Source organism: Spodoptera frugiperda, chromosome 21, assembly GCF_023101765.2.
Source record: "Spodoptera frugiperda isolate SF20-4 chromosome 21, AGI-APGP_CSIRO_Sfru_2.0, whole genome shotgun sequence".
NCBI classification, from domain to species: Eukaryota; Metazoa; Arthropoda; class Insecta; order Lepidoptera; family Noctuidae; genus Spodoptera; species Spodoptera frugiperda.
This window is the reverse complement of record NC_064232.1, coordinates 1,277,009-1,299,045: the sequence shown is the minus strand read 5'-3', so window position 1 is coordinate 1,299,045 and position 22,037 is coordinate 1,277,009. Positions and strand designations below refer to the sequence as shown.

The 22,037-nt window shown below is 38.2% G+C and overlaps 2 protein-coding genes across 2 annotated transcripts in view; both read right to left on the bottom strand.

Annotated features, from left to right (window-relative positions):
• LOC118280546 (pseudouridine-5'-phosphatase-like) overlaps window positions 1-22,037 on the bottom strand; it is a 157,094-nt gene that overhangs the window by 24,881 nt on the left and 110,176 nt on the right. The window lies entirely within an intron of this gene.
• LOC118280548 (uncharacterized) lies at window positions 1,033-21,083 on the bottom strand. The gene is made up of 3 exons (XM_035600637.2): window positions 18,837-21,083; window positions 3,204-3,325; window positions 1,033-2,103 (listed from the first exon to the last, which is right to left on the bottom strand). The coding sequence occupies exons 1-3, from the start codon at window positions 20,682-20,684 to the stop codon at window positions 1,734-1,736; spliced, it is 2,340 nt and encodes a 779-aa protein (XP_035456530.2). The 5' UTR covers window positions 20,685-21,083; the 3' UTR covers window positions 1,033-1,733.

Here is a 22,037-nt window from a genome sequence, read left to right as displayed (position 1 = left end):
ATTAAGAGCCCCGGTGTAGTTCGAAATTAGTCGGACATACCCGACACATGTAATAACACAAAATAATTTGTATCATGACAAATAAAATTACTTTTAGACACCTAATCTAAAGTTCTGAAGATATTAGAAACGGTCACCCATCCAAAAACCAACCTGGACTAATGTAGCTTAACCTCGATTTGGTTAGTTTAATATTAAAAAAAACATGTTTTAAATAAGAAAATTCATTAAAAAAATATACTAAAACAGTGATTTAGGTGCAAATGAAAATATAAACCCCTAAGAATAATGTTTAAGTTACAATATACACATTAAAAAAGTACCGCCAAAGCTAAACCAATGAGACGAATTGTATTCTGAACCTTATACTTGAAGAAATAAGAACCAATTACCAATATAAGTAACATTTTTAATACAAAATCAACTGAGTTTACTAGAGTATAAGGTATAAATTTGCTTGTAAATTGAATTTATATATAAAATTTCACCACTGCTGGATTGTGGACCTCACCAAAAGAGGGGTTTGCTATCTCCACATTTGGCAGGCAAGGTTGGAGATCTCTCAGTTACTCTCTCGGGTATGAGACACCCACATGAAGAGTAGAGGTGGTGAAAAGTAATATATCTAAAATTTCGTATTTCTCGTCTCATTGGATAAGCTTGGAATAAATAACTTCGGTACTTTAGTTAGCTATTGATATCATCAGTCTCTTTATGTGAAAAAGGCACCGGACAGAGTGACTCGAGTTCTATTTAAATAAAATATTGGGTAGCTCTAGCTTTTTTTTTAATTTCACGACATAATAAAGCTGTAAAATTTATTTGAACGCACTAATCTCCGAAACTACTAGTTCGAATCGGATAAATTTTTAACCGATTTTTAATAAAGAAGGAGGTTCTCTGTGTGCGATTATCCCGCGATTTTCTAAACCAATTTCGATGCGACTTTCATAAAAGTGTTTGTTACACTTAAGAGCAAGATTTATTATACTAACCGACTTCAAAAATAAGGAGATTGGATATTGAAGTCGGTTTTACATTTCATGGGTGGACGTTTAGCCACTATCTCGCCTGGTGGTAAGTTATGATGCGGCCTACGATGAAGCACGTCTGCCCATAAGCAACCTATTCACTCGGGCTTTGAAGACACCCAGGTTATACCCATCAGGAAACACAGACTCCGGCAAGGAGTTCCACTCCCTAGCAGTTCGCACAAAGAAGCTTGAAGCTAGTTTTTATTTATACAGATATAAGATATGAAATATTATTTGGGTATCAATATGAATAAAACATAATTTAAGCAACGCAAGCCTGTCATTGCTAGACACGCTTACACCTACTTAAACTACAGAATTACTCTTTACCCAACTCATATTACAAATGCAAAAGTTTGTGTGTATGTATGTTTGTTACTCAATCACGTCAAAACGACTGAAGGGATCGGAATGAAATTTGGAACAGGGGTAGATTATGATCTGGAATAACACATAAGCTACTTTTTTACCCACAGGAACGCGAGCAAAGCTAGAGGATACAATATGTCGTGAAACCAAGCGTGTCAAAAATATTTTTTTTATTTTTTTCCAATTCCCACATCAATTTAAAAGTATACTTTTTTTAAACAGAAAAAAAGTATACCTAAATACACCAATCGTAATAGAGTTTTATCCTTTTTAAAACCAGAGCTACCCAACACCATAATAGGCTTAAACAAAAGCAAATAGTCACATTTGTCAAGTCTGAACGGCCGGCACTTTATAATCTGAGGCCAAATCCAAAATCTTTCCATTAACCGGTACAATTTGGTAACTATTAACATTATCAATTTTAACATTATTCTTATTATTCTCTTCTTGAACGGAGATAGGACATTGTGGTTGCTTCTCTTCTTGACCGTCACCTTCTGAAACGGCATCACGATTACCTGATTCAAGTTTCTCCAATTCTTCTTTTCTGGCTTTCTCTAAAGCTTCTTGTTCCTTCTTTTCGGCAAGTTCTTTACGCTTTAAAGCGTTCCACCAAGGCATGAAGCGTTGGAACATGACTCTAGAACGGTGTTGTGGTTTGAGGACCCAGGAGACTGCCATGTCTACGTCTGCAATCCTGGAATTTGAGAATTTCATGTTAAACTTCTACACTAATATTTAAGTTGGAAAGTTTGTTTGAAGGCTTGACTGGAGTGATAACGCGGCCTCAGAAAACCAACGTAAAACAACGCTTGCGTTGTGTTTGTGTTGTCTGAGTGAGGTTACCGGAGGCCCTATTACCAGCCCTTCCCAATCTTCTTAATCATCGATTTCCTAACAACCCTTAAGTTCCTAACCCAAAAAAGGCCGGCAACGCACTTGTAACGCCTCTGGTGTTTCAAGTGTCCATGGGCGGCGGCGATTGCTTACCATTAGGTGATCTGTCTGCTCGTTTATCGGCATATGCCATAAAATAACTATTTAAATAGCTTGTAACCTATTTACGATAGTGAATAGGGTTAAACAATTAAGTACATAACATAATTAACTAACAAAAATAAGGTAATGGGCCATCCTTAATTATAATGTAAACATCGATTATTGCACCATTTTAAAGTTATTATCTATGCGGGCTAAAAATTCCGAGATCCGACGTTTCCACTGTAGCTGACCAAAGGCCTCTTCTCACACGGAGAAGGTTTGAGCATTAATCACCACGCTTGCTCAATGCGGGTCGACCCAGGGATTCAAACCAACATAATTGCACTTTGTAATGTAAGCTGATGCAATTTGCGAGTGAACTTGTGTACAGTATGGTCTGCCAAGCGTGGAGATTACGGCGAAACTGTCCTATCTAGAGGAGGCCTTAGGTTTTAGTTTTTTTATGGTATAAGCCGATAAACGAGCAGACGGGTCACCCAAAACACCAGAAGCGATACAAGTGCGTTGCCGGCCATTTAGGACTTTAAGGGTTGTTCGGGAATCAGGGAAAATTGGGAAAGAAGTGTAATTGTGCCTTCGGTAACCTCACTTATACAACGCAAGCGTTGTTTCACGTCGGTTTTCTGCTCGGCCGTGGTATCACTCCGGTCGAGCCGGCCCAGCAGTGCCGAAGCATGGGTCTCCCACACTTAAATGTCAACAACTTAGTCCAGCTGTCGACTGTCCCGGATTATATGAATCAGATTGCCATTGGCCCTCTAAAACTAGCTAAATGTGATAATAAAGTTTACGTACCGTCGCTTGAATCTATCCCGATCTAAGGCGAATCTCTCCCAATGACCGGCTCTGGCCTGCCGAGCCGCGAACGACCAGACTCTCATCACGTGGACCTTCGGGGGCTGTTCCGAGAAGTGGACCTGGAAACGAAGGAAACACAACGTTAGTATGAATAAAAATATGTGTCACCGGTGTGACACTACCAAAGCGTTATGTGAGTGAGGTTACTGAATCCAAATACAATCCCTCCGAACGTCAAAATGTTACGTACATAATAATTAATTTTAGTATGTCTCACGAAAATTATAATGAAACTAGCTTTTGCTGGCGACTTCGACGGCGAAAAATTTTAAAAATTTAGGGTTGTACCCCTAACATTTAGGGGGATGAAAAATAGATGTTGGCCGATTCCTATAGATACTGGATAAGCACAAAAAATTTCATCAAAATCGGTCAAGCCGTTTCGGAGGAGTACCTATGGCAACGAATTTTACTATGACACGAGAATTTTATATATTAGATTATAACTTAAGCAGCACCTTTAGTTCACACGACCTACATATACAGTCAAAAACACACCTACAAAGGTTCCTTAACCCCATAGCCCGAATCATTGAATCGACTTACAAACGGTACCTATTTTTTATCGACCGCGCGATCATAGTTAAAAATATGAATCATCCCACGTGTGGTTACTTCTCCGTCTTGTATGATGACGTTATAAATGAGATGGGATTTTAAAATAAACATCAGTGGTCATTGGAGAATCATTTTTCATGAACACGTATGTACAGTCCCTTATTAGGTTTGGTAGAAGCATTCTCTATGTAAGGGGGAGGCCTTTGTTCAGCAGTGGACGTCTCTCGGCTGATGTGATGATGATGATTCTCTATTGACGCAATACAACGTCACGCCTTTTATCCCTGAAGGGGTAGGCAGAGGTGGATATTACGGCACGTAATGCCGCTATACAATGTACACCCACTTTTCACTATTTGTGTTATAAGTCCCATGTAATAGGGTGTAAGCTTGTTGCCATATACTGGGCACAATTCCAGACTCCGTCTTACTACTGAAAAATTTACGAAAAACAGAAAAAAGCCCAGTAATACTTAGTGAAATTATTTTACCGTTTCTACTGATACTAAGCTATGTAGCTGTGCGAGGAAGATGCGCAGCTCGAGTATGCAATGTATCGATAGTAGGGGAGCCATCCATAGCACACATTCATAGCTTAGCTAAGTCCGTTTCCACCACTGCTAACCTATGAGTAGCACATGACTGATGGAAAAGCACCATAAGTCGGCTCTTACAACACCCATAGAAAAAGCATGTTACTCAAAATGCACTGTGTATTTATTATTGCATACATATTTTAAAGTGGGTTAGTGGCACTAGCATAACACTGACCACCGAAAGAGAAAACTGTCGTAATATTACAAGTAAATACGTAACCTTGCGGACATTTTCTAACCAATTAACATTTGCCTTCACGCTATTTAATTTGGGAGGGGGTCAACATGGACAGTAGGTGGCGCTCTGTAGTTTCTGTATACCATCAGATGTATGAATGTGATGGAAGCTAAAGAAGTATGTAAGGAGCGTAGTAGGTGGCGCTCTGTAGTTTCTGTATACCATCAGATGTATGAATGTGATGGAAGCTAACCCCAATTGGTAATTCCAGAGAAATTTACCAGGAATGTTGGGAAATGAGACGCGTGCAAAGAGGCGCGTCGGTCAGCGAGCTTGAAATAAATAAACAAATGACGAAATGATTCGTCAGAGCCGTGGACGATGAGTCATCATTATGACGATGTATCAAGAGTCATCAGCTAACTTCGTAGTTAGTATTTAGTTTAATCAACTTTGGAGTGTGGGAGTTTCCTGATTTATGTACTTAGTAATGACATTGCTCATTAATTAGGGGGGACATTTCCTACATTTATTATAGTGAGGTAATTTCGGTTATTCCTCTTTTAGTGTTACCCTTCTGATGCTTAAGAAAATCTATACAAACGTGAAATCCTATATTAGTTATTATAATACATTACGATGGGGATCAGTGGACGCAGTTGTATGAGTTTCTATACAAGACAAACTAAAATCCGTTGCGAGCGATGCGGGCCTGTGGATGACTACATTAAGTCCCATGTATGGAAATTTAAAGTAAATGTCCTATCATTTTAGTCACTTATTCTAGTGCCTATATCACTATAATTTTATAAGATCAATTAATAGCATAAAACCAGTATATCGTGCGACACGGAATAATATCTATACGGCAATATACTGACAAGGTTAGCAGGTTTGAAAACTAGTTATTGTTGATCAATAATAGTTAACATTAATTTAGTTTAGACACTGCTTGAATGAATACTGTATCACTACATAGTATAAAACAAAGTCGCTTTCTCTATCCCTTTGTATGCTTAAATCTTTAAAACTACGCAACGGATTTTAATGCGGTTTTTTAATAGATAGAGCGATTCAAGAGGAAGGTTTATATGTATAATACATGCATAATATATCACCATTGCACCCATGCGAAGCTGGGGCGGTTTGCTGACTGCTCAGCTTCTATTGACCGTAGCGTGATGTTTTATATCGATAAATGGGCTATCGAACACAAAAAATAATGATTCAATTCGATATATAGTAGTTCCGGAGATTATCGCGTTAAAAAAAAAACAAACAAACTCGTCAGCTTTACTAGTAACTAGTTATAGAAGATTTAACACAAAATTGAGATGACAATCTATACAAATATCAGGACAAAAGCATGAGTTATAGTTATGCCTAAAATGTTTAATGGTATAAGCCGGTAAACGAGCAGACGAAACACCTGATGGTAATCAATCGCCGCCGCCCATGGACATTCGCAACACCAGAGCTACAAGAGCTTTGTTTTGGCATTCCGGTAACCTCAGTCACACAACGCAAATGTTGTTTCACGTCGGTTTCCTGTGAGGCCGTTGAGAAAGGCCCCGGCGACCCTATTACGCGACCGTGAAATAAAAATTTTACGCGGAAAATAAACAGCTGAATACTATTTGCGTAGCGCAGACGATCAGATCAGAGTTTTAAATTAAATCATTCGTCGGCTGAGCGTCGATATATTTTTTGTGGAGTAGACAACACTAGGATTTACTTTTACTTTATCTATCTATACTTACTAATATTATAAAGCTGAAGAGTTTGTTTTTGTTTAAACGCGCTAATCTCCGGAACTACTGGTCCGATTTGAATAATTCTTTTTGTGTTGGGTAAAACATTTATCGAGGAAGGCTATAGGCTATAAAACATCACGCTATGACCAATAGGAGCCAAGCAGAGCGGGTGGAACCGCGTGGAAGTAGCTAGTAAATTCATATACACATTACATTCGAACCCGAAACGACCGTGTGCTATAAGATGGCAAACGACTCTTCTCGCACGGGATTTAGCTTTACTGACAGACAGACTGACGGACGCGAATTTGACGTTTCCAAAGTGCCTAATTTACAATTTATTTATGTGTTTATTTACCTCTCTTACACTACCCTTACAGATTAATTGAAATAAATGCTTTGACTTTGGGAGCATATAGCATGATTAATGCTCTAATCAACACGCTTGCTGAGGACTGATTGTCCAAGTTTCGTCACGAAGTTGTCCTTCATTCTCAACAGCAGTTTACATAAACTAAAGAAAGTACATATAACTTCAATAAAACATACATTAGCACTTGCCAAATACCAATCTATTACGTCTAATCAAGCTCATTCGCTACCAAATCAATTTACGTCCAAAATGTGTTCACTCGGGCATCTTCGGCTCGCGTTCGTCAATCTTCGGTAAAAAAATGGCGTACTTGAAACAATGAGGAATGTATTCTACTATGTAGACAATGTGTTGGATTGATTCCAACGAGCTTGGCCAAGGTTGGAACCATTGTCCACCTAATTAGGCGTCATCGGTCATATAGGAGAACCCCTAATGTATTTTTTACCTTATATCAGACTTTTATTTGCCCTTTGTTTGTAGGACAACGGATAAATAACTAACCGCCGTACTTTTCTTTTCCTCTAATAATATCTTCTGATTTATTTCGTTGCGGGATCCAAGACAGTCATTAATGTCCCTGGGACGCGCCGGATTTCAATGTTCCGGTGTTTTCATGGTTGTATCTACTGTAGATCCTAGCTTACAGGAGTTGCAGCGGTATGGGAGGTTGTGGCGGGCTTATCCCATTAAAAAAAGCAAAATAACCGCCGTACTTAAGAGTCATTTAATGGTTACTTAACCCAGTCCTTAGCAATTGTTTTCAGAACAAAATCGTTACTAAGGAATAGTTTAAGTATTTATTAAATGACTCTAAATGCGGCAGTAAAAGTGATGTTTAACTACTACGGTCCTTTTAAATTACAGTGGCGCCATCTGCTCTTGGAGGAAATAGCAATTTTATTATATGTAATAATGACTGTTGTCATTGAAATTAAGTAGTTTTTCCTCGTAAAGTATTTTATTTCATTCATCGGACGGATCACGAGCTAGTTTACTAACACAGAAATATAACAAATACCTATCATAGTGACTATACTATCAATGGCGTAGCTACAATAAAAACTAAATGAATATTAATTAAGACATACAACACGACTGTATAGGTTAATGCCCTTACCCCTAATACTCTATACCGTTCAAAGATCACGTGAATTATATATTTTATACTACTGTCAGTAACAACAAAGCTTACAGTTAACCAGAGTGGTTACTCTTTAATCAAATTCCGATCGATCGATATTGATATTGTGAAATTTCATACTCTTGAGATGCAATCCTAGCGCCCATTGCACCCGTATTGCGTGGATATTGAATGAACAAAATGGTATTGAGTTTGGCTTTATATTCCGTACTCTGGATGCTATTTTAACAGCTACGATTGGGGTTGTATAGTTTTGACATTATGCTTTTAAAAACGTTTTAGGATTTTCTCCTGTGTCGTGGGTTCGTTTACAAACATACAAGTTCACATGCACATGACACCCAGACCCGAAACAACAATTTGTGGATCACACAAAGGCTGCTCCATGCGGGAATCGAACACGCTACACGTTGCACGGCAGACAAGTGCCCAGCCATCGTACCAATCGTGCAGTCAAATGAAATCATAATTGATATTTTATTGGATTGAAATAAAAAGGGCTAATTGGGCCTCCGGTAACTTCACTCACACAACGCAAGCGTTGTTTCTCGTCGGTTTTCTGTGAGGCGGTGGTATCACTCCGGTCGAGCCGAGCCGATTCGTGCTGACGCATGACACTCCCACACTTCTATTGTTGATTATGTAGAAAACTGCCTTTATTTTCGTAAAGATGATGAAATAATGTTACTCCTTATATTAGTAATCAAGTATTGTATAGATAGTTATACTATTGTCTATTATATTGTTTATATGGAACAAAGATAACTGATTATGAACAATGATGTTTCCACAAAACGCGTAGTAGTAGATTCATAGATTCAATCGCATTTAAGACATACTGACGTGAAACATAAACTCCTTTGTCTAATATTGTACTCACTACGCTCCATACATACTTCTTTAGCTTCCACCACATTCATACATCTGATGGTATACAGAAACTACAGAGCGCCACCTACTACGCTCCTTACATACTTCTTTAGCTTCCATCACATTCATACATCTGATGGTATACAGAAACTACAGAGCGCCACCTACTACGCTCCTTACATACTTCTTTAGCTTCCATCACATTCATACATCTGATGGTATACAGAAACTACAGAGCGCCACCTACTACGCTCCTTACATACTTCTTTAGCTTCCATCACATTCATACATCTGATGGTATACAGAAACTACAGAGCGCCACCTACTACGCTCCTTACATACTTCTTTAGCTTCCATCACATTCATACCTAGTTAATCCTTTTTCGAAAATATCTCCAATGAGGAGCATTACAATCTCCAGACTCTACCTGCATATTAGTAAGTCCAAAAACAAAAACAGATCCGTCAATATATTACCCGCATAACTCCGAAACAACTGCATCGAATCGGATCCCTTTTTTTGTTAGAAACGAAAAAAGAATTGGCAACCATTTTGTAAATTGACTAAGGAATGGTCAAGCGAAACAAGGTTGGGGCAGCTATTATATTAAAGTTACAAATTACCAAACTGCCAAAATTGATTTATGGTCAGACCTTTTCTACATGACAAGGCCTTAATACCCAGCTGTAAAACAGCTGACGTTAAGCTACATTTACTTTTAGAATTGGTCCCTTGTAAAGGGTCTATTTTGACAAAAAATTGAACCTTTTCTATTGTTATATTCTTAGATAAAAACTCAGGTAGTTAAACCAGGTAAAAGAGAGGCAATTGCGCCTTATTTTGTAGCTGTGAATGCTTGATGTTATAAATGGACGCTCTGTAGAATTTGTGGACGAAATACGACTGTGTTTGGCACAAAGACTTACGTTATTAAATTCATACTTTCATTTGATTTATGGTGTTTTTCCTCCAGGCATGTGCTAAAGCTACGTTGCCGTGGATGCGTTTGGCTTCTACGAATCATATTCATTGTTACACATAGCTTAGCACTGGTAGAAATGGACTCGGCTAAGCTGTTTTTTTATATAGAAAGATGCGTTCTATGTATGTGCGCTATTGATGGTCGCTATGTACAGAGCAAAGTACGTAGGTACTCTGCAGAAGTTAATTTGCGGCGACGCATCTTCATAGCACATATTAATCGCAGAGCTACATAGTTTAGTATCAGTGGACACGGTCACATAGTTTCACAGCTTAGTTATTAAATCTTCGCAACATAGCTACATAGCACCTATAGCTATACTGATAGAGTTAAGTCGTCAAACTATTTCATACCCAGTAAAGTTATATTAAGAATGTTGTTTTTTACTCAAAACAAATTTAACCTTCCTCCGTAAACTTTACCTGAGCCAAATTTTACAACCTCTCTCTCCGTGAATTATCACAAAAACGGCAACAATTCTCATGTTTTTACATTCCACAATCCTTACCCATTTCCTTTGTTGCCGGTGCACTTACTCAGACAACAAAGAAACGCCCTTTTTTCAAGTTTTAGTATTTTTCCACTACGAAGTAATAGCTAAGCCGTGAAACTGTGTGACCGTTTCCACTGATACTAAGCTACGTAGCTGTGCGAGGAAGATGCAGCTCGAGTATACGATGTATCGATAGTAGGAAAGCCATCCATAGCACGCATCTTTCCATATAAAAAACATAGCTTAACTGAGTCCTTTTCCACCAGTGCTAAGCTATGTGTACCAATGAATATGATTGGTGGAAGCCAAACGCATTCACAGCAACGTAGCATAGCACATCTCTGGTGGAAAAGCAGTCTAATCCACCAGTAGCTTGCCACTACTACGACAATCTTCATGTAGATACAATAGAGAACAAAAATTTCAAAAAACTCACAGTGACTAATCACCTATCATCAAAACTTTTTACGTTACCTAAAAATTACAAGTCACCCTGAAGGCGACCAAATCATTACCTGCTGATTATTCTATTCCCAATCAAATTGCATCAGACTTTCCTTTCTTAGTGATACGAGTGATGTTATTGCTGTGTATATTGACAAAAATATACAGAGAAAACGTAAACATTGATGTTTGTTTGTTATCTGTTACGCTTCAACTGGAAAACAGCTGAAATTGATTTGATGAAGTGTTACACAGAGATAGAGAGATAAATGAGATAAAGATTTAGAGATTTTGGGTATCCCTAGATGCTTGATCTCATTGGAGAGATCATACAAAAAGATTAATTGCAGAAGTCTTCTTTGTCCTCACAAAAATTCATAGAAATCTCTCTGGTCCACTAAACTCTTCAAGACAGTTACAAATATTTTATCAATTCTGTCACATGTCATGCCAGGTTGATAACAACCAAATCATAGATAAACTACACAAATGTAAGATTTCAACCAAAACAAACCATCCACCAATGGGATTGCTTACATTAATTGCCGCTGCAAATTGAGTGATGTGATTGGCTGATTTTTGTATCGTGAAAGATGATTAAATAGCATATCTTTTTAAATCACAAAGTGGCAATATCAGCAGTAAGTTCTCTTTCTTGTAAGTTCTATTTGGGAGAGCCATGCTTCGGCACAAATGGGCCGGCTCGACCGGAGTGATACCACAGCCTCACAGAAAACTGACAAGAAACAACTATTATGATATTTCGCCGTGTAAGTGAGGTTACCGGAGGCGCAACCAGCCCACTCATCTCCATAAGACTAGTAAAAACTCCTCTAGTGTTTCAGGTAACTATCCATGATCTAACCCATGACTGACCGTCGAATGTGTGGACAGACCGTACAAAGCTAGACCATGATAAACCGGATTAATATTATTATGTGTAGACTTGTGGAGGTGAAAGGAAAGCTCAATAGGACCGCTTTTCTATTTAGAATGGACCTAACTACATTAAAACGCACCTATTTTCTATTAGAACTAGTTTTGTGCAGAGATCAGTACCCTTAGTGCGAGTTTGCTTTAACTACGTTTAAAGTAATTATCGAAACGAGAACGCGTTTGGAGCTCTGATTGGCCGGCCCGAATAAACTAACCAATCAAAGTACTATGTAGCTATGCTACGAAGATGTTATAGCTAAACTGTGAAACTATGTGAGCGTTTCTACTGATACTAAGCTATTTAGTTCTACGAATAAAATGGGATATGAATGATCGATAGTAAGGAAGCCATCCGTAGCATGTAAGATGCATGCATCCATATAAAAAAACATAGCTTAGCTAAGTCCTTCTGAGACCTATGTGTACCAATGAATATGATTGGTGAAAACCAAACGCATCCACAGCAACGTAGCATAGCACATCTCTGGTGGAAAATCACCCTTTAGTACCGAGACGTAGTTAAATGTCATTCGGGAAATAACCGCTGTAATTATTACGTAATATTACAATAAACTACCTATTGACATTAACTATAAATAAACTTGTTAGTAAACACGATTACTCATCAAACAAATACAAAGTACAAAAATGAAAATCTGCTTAAAATTACTCAAGCAATTTCCGAGTAATTGGGTAACAAACGGACAAATGAATACCTTGGAAGCGTTGTGTACGAATACGTGGCGAATCGCCATTGATAGCGGTAGAGAAATAATGCATTTTCATTGTGTAACTAGTAGTTAGTTCATAAGTTAAATATTTCTCTGTATTGTTTCATTCATTGACGTTTTGTGTTGCAAGATATCATAGATAAATATTGACATACCGGCTTTCGTCAACCAAGGAAATAGTATTACTACTATAAGTTGCTGTTTACATGTGAACATTAGCTCATGACGATACCTAAGTACGTGTGTCGCCTGGACAGTCAACCTCGCTACATCCTTGTTGACTGGACATCTACACTACATGAGCTGCTGTTTACATGTGAATAGCTCATGACGATACCTAAGTACGTGTGTCGCCTGGACAGTCAACCTCGCTACATCCTTGTTGACTGGACATCTACACTACATGAGCTGCTGTTTACATGTGAACATTAGCTCATGACGATACCTAAGTACGTGTGTCGCCTGGACAGTCAACCTCGCTACATCCTTGTTGACTGGACATCTACACTACATGAGCTGCTGTTTACATGTGAACATTAGCTCATGACGATACCTAAGTACGTGTGTCGCCTGGACAGTCAACCTCGCTGCATCCTTGATGACTGGACAAAGACTATGACATAAGAATTATTAGGAATTGCATGATAGTTATTGTATTTCACAGTTTAATAGCAAAGGTCGCCGTATTTAGATCATAAACAACAGCTGTGCTATATGATAAAATAATTTGACCCAGATCGAGAATGAGTGAAGCCAAGATATGAAATTGTGAAAGCAGATTGAAGGAATGAGGGCAGGTGTAAGGTAACGTGTTCAGTACTGCTTTTATCCAAGGTAAGTCTTGACAAGATATGTGGTGGTGGTGGTTTAAAGCTTCTGGCGTTTCTTCTACCAACGGCAAGTACCAATGTGACATTTTCCGAGTTATATGTACTTTCTAAGCATATTTAGACACCACTAACAAACGGTAAAGGAAAACATCGTGAGGAAATCTGGGCTTATAATTTCTAATTATAAGTTTGAAATCGCCAACCCGCATTGAGCAAGCGTGGTGATTAATGTTCAAACCTTCTCCGTGCGAGAAAAGGCCTTTAGTCAGCAGTGGCCACTTATAGGCTGTTCATGTGTGATGATGTGAAGACTTGACCGCACTCTAAAATGTTACCGAGGCTCCGGTTCGAATCAGGAGTAGGAACGGGGTGGTGTTTAGTCAGTAAGAGTCTGACACTCCCTCTCGTCTCATTCAAGGCGGGAGGAGTCATCGGATGATTGTCCATTCTCAAAAAACAAAGCCTCTTGACTGCACCACGGTTAAAATGCAGCCGTTTTTAAACATGTCATATTTTTTGTTTTAAAACGGTGAAACAATAAAGACAAACGGCATTGTTTCGATTTTTGCTTTTGATATGAGTAATTCGCGCTTTCATTGTTCGCCAAAATCTCGAAAACTACTAAACGAATTTAAATAAATTTTCACCAGTAACGAAATAAATTGATTCTTGACGAAGGCTTAAGTACCTATCTATAAATAATAGCAGTTTTAAGTATCACAATGAAGCTACGGGCGGAAAACCTAAATTACATAAAACAGTACGGGGAAACCCGGTGTGACGTAACATTAATGCACTAAACACAAAACCTCTTTTATTTACAATCGGGTAAATGCAACGTCGGTATAAATTGTATCATGGTATGAGTCACTCGTTCCCATATAGTGTTTACACATAACAAAATAGTATTTCATATTGTTTTAATACACATGAATCATTGTTTATCATGCGTAGGTTAAGCATTTCATTCATAATTTTTCACAGGGTAAAAATAACCGTGAGAATTTCGAGAAATCCTCTCTCAGCATTCCTCTAGCGCGCTATATGTCACACAGCTTGCTACGCGCAGTAGTTACAGCTGTGTACAGTCTGTCACTCTCTCAGCACTCCCTTTTTTAAGGGGGGACAATCATCCAATGCCTTCTCTCGCCTTGGGCGACGCGAGAGGGAGTGTCAGACTCTTACTGACTAAAAACCACCCCGTTCCTACTCCTGTTTTTCGAGCCGGAGCCCCGGCAAACTCGCTAAGTAGTCCGCAGCTCCGGGCAGTCCTCCCCCAATGACTACACATAGCGAGGTTGATTTTCTTCGACTTTACAAGTGTTAGGATGATTTTCCTCCCTTAAAAAAAGGGAGGACAGTGGGAGGTAGTGGACAGTACGTGTCTGATATGTGCATGAAGATTGCAACATAAATAACACAAATACAACTTTGTTTGATAACATTAAAGACCATTTCCTCATAACAGCGCCGTTCAAGGTAACGACGTGGTTGCACTATCAATGAGATCCTTACATGAACGGATATAAGGTACAAATTGCCGTGGCACGGTAGAACCTTGTATGCGCAATACCTACTTATCATTTGATATTTGATTTACTACGTATTAATTTTAAACGCATTAAGGTCGAATTTCGATCGCTTTTGTTACAAATTCCCTTTGAAAATCCCCATATTATTCTCCTTAGTTATGGTCGTCATGATTTCTACTTTTTAAGGAATTAACGAGCAGACGGATCACCTGCTGGTAAGCAATCACCGCCGCCCGTAAAACACCCGAAACAACAGAGGTTTCAAGTGCGTTGCCAGCCTTTTAGGGGTAAGGAATTGTCGGGGAAACGGGGATAGGGAATTTTGAAATTGGGTCTCCAGTAACCTCACTCATACAACGAAACACAACGCAAGCGTTGTTTCACGTCGGTTTTCTGAGAGACCAATTCAATCGAACCGGCCCATTCGTGCCGAAGCATAGCTCTTCCACACTTAAAATTCCCTACTTCCATTCTCCCCTATCAGACGTCATCACATCACAAACACGTCATTTCTACGTATAAAGCGTACTCAAAAGTGACGTCACGCGATATTTCGAATCAATATCTTCGAAAGTACAATTGTTTGCATAAGAAAATAAAAAATACGCATCCAATATTTTAAAACAATCTACAAGACTGACATTGAAATAAAAATTACTCATCTACCCTACCCTATTGTATTTTTATCAGTCTTTGTCTATTAAAAAAACATTTGAATAGCGGTTAAATCTTTCTGAATGCAATTAGCATTCATTATAGTATATTTATGTATATAAAGTCCAATTGTTTTTTAATTAGACTTGGCATCGTAAAACAATAGGTATTCGGTAGTCGATGAGAGAATGTTTTAAACTATCCAATAGGTAAGAATTTAGATAGGTTACTGATATTGTTATATCGATAAAAGAGTGTGGCTATGGAGTTTCTTGGTCGTTCTTATGCTTAATCTATACTTTGGATTAGTTACCGGAGCTGCAGACTACCTAGTTTACCGGGGCTCCGGCTCGAAAAGCAGGAGTAGGAACGGGGTGGTTTTTAGTCAGTAAGACTCTGACTCTCCCTATCGCCTCGACCAAGGCGGGAGAAGTCATTGGATGATTTTCACCCCTCAAAAAATAAAATACTTAGGATTAAAAATAAAATGATATTTTTACGTCGTTAAGGAAATTGTGCTAGTTCAAAAACTCATCAAGGTTTTTCAGAAAGGTTTAGGCATAACTACAGATAGACAAGCAAACAGATGGCCTGATGATAAGCAGTTAACGCCACCCAAATATTTTAAAGGATGAGCCATTTGAAACTTTAAAATCTTTTAATCGCAACTCATATTATAATCAGTGACAGCATATCAAAACATTCGTTGATATATCGTATCACATATCAGCACATTTCGAGTTAAAACATTATCAAGTAAATACCCAATTTCGAAAATTATCAACCACTACGTCATAAAATATGTTTCGAGTCTCGAAAGTTATTACTAAGAATTTTTAATACGACAATAATTAGGTATTTAGAAGAACGGGGAATTTATTTTTCCCCGAGGGAAAGTCATCCAATGACTTCTCTCGCCTTGGGTGACTAAAAACCACTCCGTTCCTAACTAACTAGTGTACATTAATGTGGGGAAGAACGAATAAATAACTTTACGGTTATATTTTATCGACACAATGATACCTAACTACTTTAAATAATTTACAGTGGAGGACTAAGGAGAAACCTTTGTTCAGCAGTGGACGTCTCTCGGCTGATGATGATGACGATGATGATACTTTATGAGATATTTGGGTTACGAAAAGTGGTCCTATGTCTTATGCAATAGAGGTTAAACTGATGTCAAATTGCAACTACGGCCTTGTATTTGTTGACTGTGTAAAAGTGCAGATAAAAATTAATATGTTCAGTTAACTATCACACGATAAGTGAGATCGATAAGCTACTAGTGCATGTGATAATAAAGTGCAAATAGTAATCATAACTAAGTAGGTGTGTGTCGCCTGGACAGTCAACCTCGCTACATCCTTGTTGACTGGACATCTACACTACATGAGCTGCTGTTTACATGTGAACATTAGATCATGACGATACCTAAGTACGTGTGTCGCCTGGACAGTCAACCTCGCTACATTCTTGTTGACTGGACATCTACACTACATGAGCTGCTGTTTACATGTGAACATTAGCTCATGACGATACCTAAGTACGTGTGTCGCCTGGACAGTCAACCTCGCTACATCCTTGTTGACTGGACATCTACACTGCTGTTTCCTTATAACGCCAGTGAATTGGTGACGTTATTTCTATTTACATATGGTTGATAATGCTACAACGAGGTAAATAACCGCAGAATGGTTAGACGCAGAATATTTAGGTAGGTCTGATAAGGTTTCGATAGAGGAAAAACAGTTACAAACTTAGCACAAGGTTTTCCTTATCACATGTTATGTTTTTGACCTCAAAACGATAGGTTACGAAGGAAGAGTACTACATATAAATCAATAATTATAATCAAACTGATTGAAATGCATGCATGAACCATGAACTGTTTGAAAAAACCAAACTAGTTAGTTTTAAACCACACTGGGACTCATAAATATGAAATGTATTTAGTGTAGGTATGTACTTAGGAATGTATGAATGTAATTGAAGCTAAAGAAGTATGTAAGGAGTGTAGTAGGTGGCGCTCTGTAGTTTCTGTATACCAGCAGATGTATGAATGTGATGGAAGCTAAAGAAGTATGTAAGGAGCGTAAGCATATACCATAGAACAAAGGCGTTTATGCTTTAAACATAGGTACAAACAGTTTTTAAAAATGCGACACTAACAAAATTATCTTCAAGATAAATAATTTGTTTGAACTAGTATTATTCATCACTCAAAAATAACAAAAAAGTAAATAAGGATAACATTGTATTTACTTGTAAAAACAGTTATTTACCAAATACCCACTTATTATCTTTGTTAGGTACATATTTTTTGTAGGTAAATAGTATTTTTAGATGCCAGAGTAATGTCGAAAGGGAAATGACTTTTAAGTCATGTTTTTAAAGGTCGACTAATTGTTGAATTCTAGGCAAATAGGTATATTGTATATTGCTATGTAAACGTCAAGATTTCTGAGAGTATTCGAAGATTACAGGACACAGGCTCCCCACACAGACGCGTTATTATCGGTCGATAATATCGCATGCATAACGCATAGATGATAGTTACCTATCTGTTTTCAGTACATTTTGTATTAGGATGGTCATGTAGTTACACATTGCTGCGATAATAACGCCGCAATGGAAGTAGGATGTTGCGTTTCTTCGACCTGTGATATTCCGATATGAGTTCTAGAATGTTTTGTATCAGGACGCAAACGACCGTACACACGATAATAACGCGCTCTCTCGTAAGAAATATATCGGACGATAAAAACGCAGCTGTGTGCAAGGAATCGGGACGCACTATCGCAATAACGCAGGCATTAATACATTGTCCGTCTTAGGAATTGAAGATGAAAGAAAACAAAGAATTATTTTATTGATTACCTTATCTGAAACAGATAGGGGAACCAATATGAATAGTATGATGCAATTTTGGTAGTATTTATCAAATATTTTGAGAAATTGTATTTATTTACTTGTTACATTCACATCAGATGAAGGCAGAATGCATTTGCCACAAACCCTACTCTAACCGCGGGTGTCGCGCAAAGTGCAATGCATTTTATTATACTACCCCACAAATGCAAATAATAGTTAGGTAGTTCTACACTTTTGCAGCTCATAATCTTACTACCTTCATAATCTTAAATGCTTTAGGCAGATTACAGACAATTTATCATCAGTAAAAGGCCGATTCTTCAAAAACAAAATCACAAAAAGTTAACGGCGTCATTATCCTCAACCAAAAGTTAACAATTCTGCCGATTGAAACACATTAGGTTTCAATAAATTAAGCTGTGACACTGCTCTCAACCAATCCAATAAAAATAAGGATGATAATAAGCTACCATGATGCTTAATAACGCAGGAGGATAATGATTTGTTAAATAAAAGTTACAGTTTTTGCAGAAGATTAAAAAACAAGGTAAAATATCTAAAACTGTAGCACCAACAATATTTTCCTGTAAAATTAAAAGAAAATAAACAAAAAAACTCACCTTCTTTGCTGGTAAAGCTCTTCGCAACTTCTTCTTTGTCTCATCCAGCAGTAGACCGCTGGATTTCTCACTCTCCAACTCCGCTACCTCACCGACACCCACTCTATCACACAATGTCACATTAGCACAGTCCACCTCATCCTCTGCATCACTTTCTTCGACATACAGGCTGTCATCCGCTAGATTATTAACACTTTTAGACAACTGAGAAGCCGCCAATGAGAAATTTCCACATCCAGAGTCACTCATGTCATCCGAATCACTGTCGTACTCCTCCGAGTCACTGGAATCTCCAAATACATCGTTCGATGTGTAACAGCTGTCCGGTGAATCCTCGAACACAATGAAAGAGTCTTCTGACTCGCAGTCCGATGTTCTACGTAACTTAGGACCGTCATTGAACACAATTTGGAAGGAATCCTCGCTTTCTGGCAGCGAACTTGGTTTGAAACGACCAGAGACTTCGTCGAAATAATCTTTGTCCGGTTCTGTGGGTGTTGGGATGTATTTATCGAAGGTAACAGGGTGAAAGGATGGGGAGCTTTCAGGGGTGGCGATTTCATCGACGGAGATCTCATTTGCAAATTGTAAGTCATCCAGGATGCTCTTCTTCATTTTAGACTTTGTTCTCTTACTGCAAGTGCGGTTAGGGTTCTTAAACCTTTTGTCCCTTACTTTAGTAGGTGTTTTAGGCTTTGGAAGATCAATCTTTTCTGTAACCTTGACTGGTTCAGGTTTTGGAGGGTCAATATGCTCCGTAACCTTCACTGGTTCAGGCTCCGGAGTAGGAATCGGTGATTTGGACTTCTTCTTCCTCTCCTGCATCAAAGCCTTCAGCTTGCTGAGCTTGTCTTCACAAGAGGCGACCAATTCTTGCTTTGTATCATTCACTAACTTACTATCATTGGTAGTTTCAATTTCAGGTACATTTTTAACGATTTCCGTGGTCTCAATGATTTGTGGAGGCTCCGGGATTGGTTGAGGAGGGTCTGTTGTGACTGGAGGAGGCTTTTCAATCTCTGTTTTGACTGGAGGAGGCTTCCCAATCTCTGTTTTGACTGGAGGAGGCTTTCCAATCTCTGTTTTGACTTTAGGGGCGTCAATCTCATGGAAAGCGTTGTCATGGTAACAGATAGGACTGGAGTATTCAAGGTAGGAGTTTTTGGCGATGTTTTCGAAGTCTTCTGGCGAGAAGGCATCCTCGAAACAGTCTTCTACAGAGCTGGCTTCCACGAACACTCGTTTGGGGCGTCTCCGAGTCCAGGTGTTGCATGGTACAGGCTTGGTACCGAGTAATAGGCGGACCTGGTCGAGTTTGCTCTGACAATGGGCCACCGCCTTCTTACAATCGGTCATTTCTGAGGCCGCAAGCTCACTAGACTTATCACCCGAACGATTTTCATCCTGAATAATTTTATTTTCATCCAAAACTTTGGCGGGATGCCACATCGCCGGTGCCGCCATCTGGGGGACCGGGGGCGCAACGAAATCAGCTTGTTTCCGCTTACTAAACATCGCACTGGTGATTACGTTCATGACGCCAGTGAAAAAACTTGTGATGCCTGATAAAGGGGAGTATTCAGGTTCAATGTGCATTTCTTCTTCTGTTTTCACATCAATTTTGCTATTTAATTTTGATTTAGGCGCCATTTTTTCCTCTGTAATGATGGTGTCAGCCAAATTCTTCATCAAAGGATCGGGAATTAGATGAAGGTTGTTTGGTACTAAGAAAATGTCCTCGGCAAACGAATGCCTCATTTCCTTCTTTGTGTCTGTACTGTAGTTGGCGATGGAATACGGAGGGGTGAAAACGGCGCGTCTATCGGGGCGATTAGCAGCAAAATTCATCTTTGTTATTTTTTTTATATATTTTTTACACTATTTCCTATACACTTGTAACTAAATCACAGTTAGGGCATTTTCACTCACGCGCACATTGTTGAGACTCTACAATCTTGAACAATGTCCGGAGAAGGCCTATGCACGAATCTGCAGCACTTGCTGATGTTTTCTACAGAGTGTAAAGGATAATCTTGAGGGGAAATCCACACGCGTTCACGAAACGAAATCACTTCGGGTGTACACACTGATGTAGATTTAACTCCGCAAATCAACACGTCTGTTGTCGAAATATTAGATAAACACTTGTTTTTGTTGGTATATTGAACGTTATTTAGCTCCATTATGACGAATATAACTTTAGTACGCGTCTCTATAGTGCAGCCATTTTGTAAGAAATAAAGGAATGACAGATAAAAATATTACTTATGTTGTCTTTGTTCGAGTAGTGATGCGAGTAGTCCAACCAAAATTCGATTCTAAATAATCGATTTGATACACGATTTACAAATATTATTGTTTATGTTTTTAGGTTTTTAGCTAAAGTATTATTTAATGTACTTTAATGCATGAAAATACTTTTGTTCTAATAACTACTCAGATTTATCTGAAGGGTCCATAAATTAGGTTGATTTTTGTTGTTACTTTGAAGAAATAATAAAAGTATTTTCTTCAGTAAATAGAAAAAAAAATACTCTTAAAGATAAAGATATTTTTATTTGCATTAATTTAATAAAATCTTACTAAAGTTTGGTTAGATGTACAAATGTAGATATTAAATTTCTTTCTATCATTCAAAACTTTTTTGAAAAGAAAACAATCATTCGATTCGATTAATAAGTTCCTCAAAAACAAAGTAAATTTGAACTATTGTTTTAGCCATATTTTCTCCTTTTTTTTATAAAGTCAGCACAGGTACTCGACCTTTAATATTCCTATTGTAATTCAAAATCAGTCATAACACTAATCGATTCTACAGTCTATCCGATTTGTATAATCGATTCCAGCGAGGAATAGACAATATAGAGGTCCTTGAGAATTTTCTGATGCAATAGTATGTTTTCGATGACGCATGGTCTGTTCTCGTTGAGTCATAAGATTATTTTGATTGGTGTAGAAAAAGCATAACAAAGTGCGTCATTGGGTAAAAATACATTGTACCGTATGATTGGTTGTTAGAGTATAAGGCCAATGCGTAGTGAAGAGACGAGGTCATTGTTTGTTCCGTTGAATGTCATGTTTCTGGAAATTCTGCATTCTTTACTGGATTATCAATTTTATGCTTAAAGAGATAAGAATTAAAATGTATTACCTACATTGGGATAGTTTGACGTGCTTGTGACGACAGAATGTCCGACAGTA

Coding starts and splice junctions, on each gene's coding strand:
- LOC118280548 (XM_035600637.2), bottom strand. CDS start 20,684: ATGAATTTTGCTGCTAATCGCCCCGATAGACGCGCCGTTTTCACCCCT. Junction 3,326..18,836: donor GAGCTTTACCAGCAAAGAAG/GTGAGTTTTTTT, acceptor CTTCGTTTCCAG/GTCCACTTCTCGGAACAGCC. Junction 2,104..3,203: donor CGGGATAGATTCAAGCGACG/GTACGTAAACTT, acceptor CTCAAATTCCAG/GATTGCAGACGTAGACATGG.